The 3019-nt window shown below is 48.7% G+C and overlaps 1 protein-coding gene across 1 annotated transcript; it reads right to left on the reverse strand.

Moving 5' to 3' along the window:
- Positions 1-217: 217 nt before the first annotated feature.
- Positions 218-1705, reverse strand: LOC108299189 (mucin-16-like; the record flags this gene model as incomplete). The annotated part of the gene is made up of 4 exons (XM_017521529.2): positions 1599-1705; positions 687-808; positions 539-606; positions 218-390 (listed from the first exon to the last, which is right to left on the reverse strand). Coding segments are annotated over exons 2-4 (295 nt in total), but the record flags the coding sequence as incomplete, so codon positions are not given.
- Positions 1706-3019: the final 1314 nt, after the last annotated feature.

Here is a 3019-nt window from a genome sequence, read left to right on the forward strand (position 1 = left end):
AAAATCCAAAAAATTAGCTGGGCGTGGTGGCATGCACCTGTAATTCCAGCTACTTCGGAGGCTGAGGCAGGAGACTTGCTTGAACCCGGGAGGCAGAGGTTGCAGAGCCGAGATTGCACCATTGCATTCCAGCCTGGCTGACAGAGTGAGATTCCATCTCAAAAACAAACAAATCCCCAGAAAGTCACTGTAAATCCGAGTTCAGCCTGACACTCACCGTTGATGAAGAGGCTGTCCCTGTCCAGGACATAGAAGCCCAGTTGGGTGACACCATGGGTTAGCTCACTTAGCTCCCAGTAAAGCTGCTGTATGTCCAGCCCGGGGCCCATGGGGTCAGGGTTGTAGGAGCAGGTGGTGTTCACGCCAGTGGCTTCCCCATCCTTCTCAGGCCTGGGGAGAGAGGCATTTGAGGATTCGAGAAAGCTCCTAACACCTCTGCAGGTAAAGACCAGAGGAGGGAGGAGCAAGGGAAGGCTGAGAAAGGGGTGGTCACAAAAGGGGTGGTCATTACTTGCAAGTGGCCAGGAAGTGGTCTTACCTGAGGGAGATCAGTTGGCAACCCAAGTAGAAGGGGCCCATGCTGCTCTTCTGGAACAAGGGTCTGAGCTTGAGAGGAAGGAGGAAGAGGGTAAGCAGAGGTTTGGGTAGGATTTATCCTGCCAGGAGCCTGCTGGGACGGGTCTCACCAGGTGCTGCAGGAGCCTCTCCGTGGAGTTGAATGCAGCTGAGCCATTGCCCATGCCTGGTGAATACTGGAGATTGGAGATGGTGAAGCTGAGTATGACCGTCTTCAGGTGGTTCCCTGTGGCTGCAGGAGGGGAGGAGGAAAGACATCTGCACCTGAAGGCTGGTCTGAGACTAGATCAGAGTCTTGCACTCACTGTTAACAGTGTGGCCATCCAAGTCAGAAGCTATGTATCTCCTCCCCTCCAAGTAACACCGATTCCCTTTGCTGAATATTCACCACATATATCCTCTCTCTCCTTCCCCATCCCAGTTCAGGCCTTATTTTCTCTCACCCTGATTAGCACCCTGGCAGACTCACTGGATGCCCTGTCTAAAGGGCATTCTTCTCTACTGAACACGAGAGGAATCTTTCTGAAATGATACTCTCATTAGGGCTGCCCCTGCTCTAGTACTATCCACAGCTCTCTATGGCCTTCAGCGTTAAGTTCAAATTTCTTCACTTGGCATTCAAGGCCCTTTCCAATCTGGCTCCTGCTGACCTTTCAGCCTCACTTATCCATCCACTCTGGGTTAAGCTTTATGTTTCATCAAATCAAATTCCTCTCACTTTTCCCTATAGTCTATGCTGTTTCTGGCCACTGAGGCTTTGCTTATGGAATCCTCTCTTTCAGTAATACTATTCATGCCCTATTTGCCTGAATCACTCTTACTCATCCTTAAAGGCTCAGTTCAGGTGAAACTTTCTCCAGAAAGCCCTCCTCCTTCCCAATTATGCCAGATGGCTCACTCCAAAACATCTGACATTATATCATAAAGAACTATTTATCTCATAAGACTGGGGGCTCCACGAGGGCAGGTGTCTGACTGAACTGCTAGTCTAATAGTTGAGGAGGAAAAGTGGCCCCAGATACCTGTTGTGGCTTCTGACAGAGGAGGCAGGAATGTAGTGGCTGGCTTGGGAGCTGTGGAAGGAATAGTCCGTCAGAGAGGAACAAAGCCCACCACCCAGTGGGAGAAGCTCCCCTGGCCTTCATCAGTGGTCCAAGCCAGGATGACCATTCACAGGTGGCCCATAAATGAGATTGAGGGAAGGAGTGACTGTGTGAGTGGAGAGGTGAGCAAGCCTGTGAGTAAAATTCACCCAAGAGAGTGGGGGGTGGTGAACAAGAGAAAGGTTGAACAAAGAGGATAGATGGATGCATGGGCAGGAAAACAAAAGGGATCAAAGAATGGAAAGAAGGTGGAATGTACAACTGGTGAGTCAAAAGAGAAGGCAAGATGGATAAAAATGAGGAAGAGAAGTTGGAGAGATGAAAGAAGGAAGGAAAGAAAGAACAAGGAGGTGAACTGGGCAGGAGGATGGGTAGACATACGAATGCATAAATGGATGGATGGATGGATAAGTGAATGGGTAGAAGAATTAATAAAATGAAGAACAGAAGGAAGGAAGGACAATTAGGTGAGTGAGGAGAAGGGTGGGTGGAGAGATGGCTGGGTGGATAGACGGATGGAAGGGCAGAAGGAAGGGAACATGTGAATGAAGAGGAGGATGGATGTATGGTTGGAAGGATAGAAATAAGGACAAAAAGATGAATGGGGAGAAGGATGGATGGATGGTGATAGATGGATAAAAGGATAGGTGGAAGGAAGGACAAGCAGGTGACCAGGCAAGAGGATGAGTGGGTAGATGGGCAGATGGATGAATGGGTGGAAGGAAAGAAGGAAGGAGGGACAAGCAGATAAACAGGAAGGAAGATGAATGGAGAGATGGATGGATGATTGGAAGGACAGAAAGAAGCATAAACAGGTGAATGGGGAGAAGGATAGGTGGATGGATGATGGACAGATAGATAATGGATAGATGGGTGGATGAATGGATAAAAGAACAGATGGAAGGAATGACAATTGGGTGAACAAATGGGATGGAGAGATGGCTGGGTGGAGAGGTGGATGGATGGAAAGACACAAAGAAGAAAACAGGTGAATGAAGAGGAGGATGAGTGGAGAGATGGATGGCTGGAAGGAAAAACAGGTGAATAGGGAGAAGGATGGATGGATGGATGGTAGATACAGAGATGGATAAAAAGACAGATGGAAGGACAAGCAGGTGAATGAGCAGGAAGATGGGAGGATGGATGGATGGAAGGACAGAAGGAAGAAGGGGCTAGCAAGTGAATGGGCAGAAGGATGGGTAGGTGGTGGATGAGTGGATGGATGGATGGTTGGATAGATGTATAGAAGGACAGAAGAAAGGAGGGAAAAACAGGTGAATGGGCAGGAGGATGGGTGATGTATGAACAGATGGATAAAAGGACAGATGGAAGGAAGGACA

This window comes from Cebus imitator, unplaced genomic scaffold (genome assembly GCF_001604975.1).
Source record: "Cebus imitator isolate Cc_AM_T3 unplaced genomic scaffold, Cebus_imitator-1.0 Scaffold2675, whole genome shotgun sequence".
Taxonomy (NCBI): domain Eukaryota; kingdom Metazoa; phylum Chordata; class Mammalia; order Primates; family Cebidae; genus Cebus; species Cebus imitator.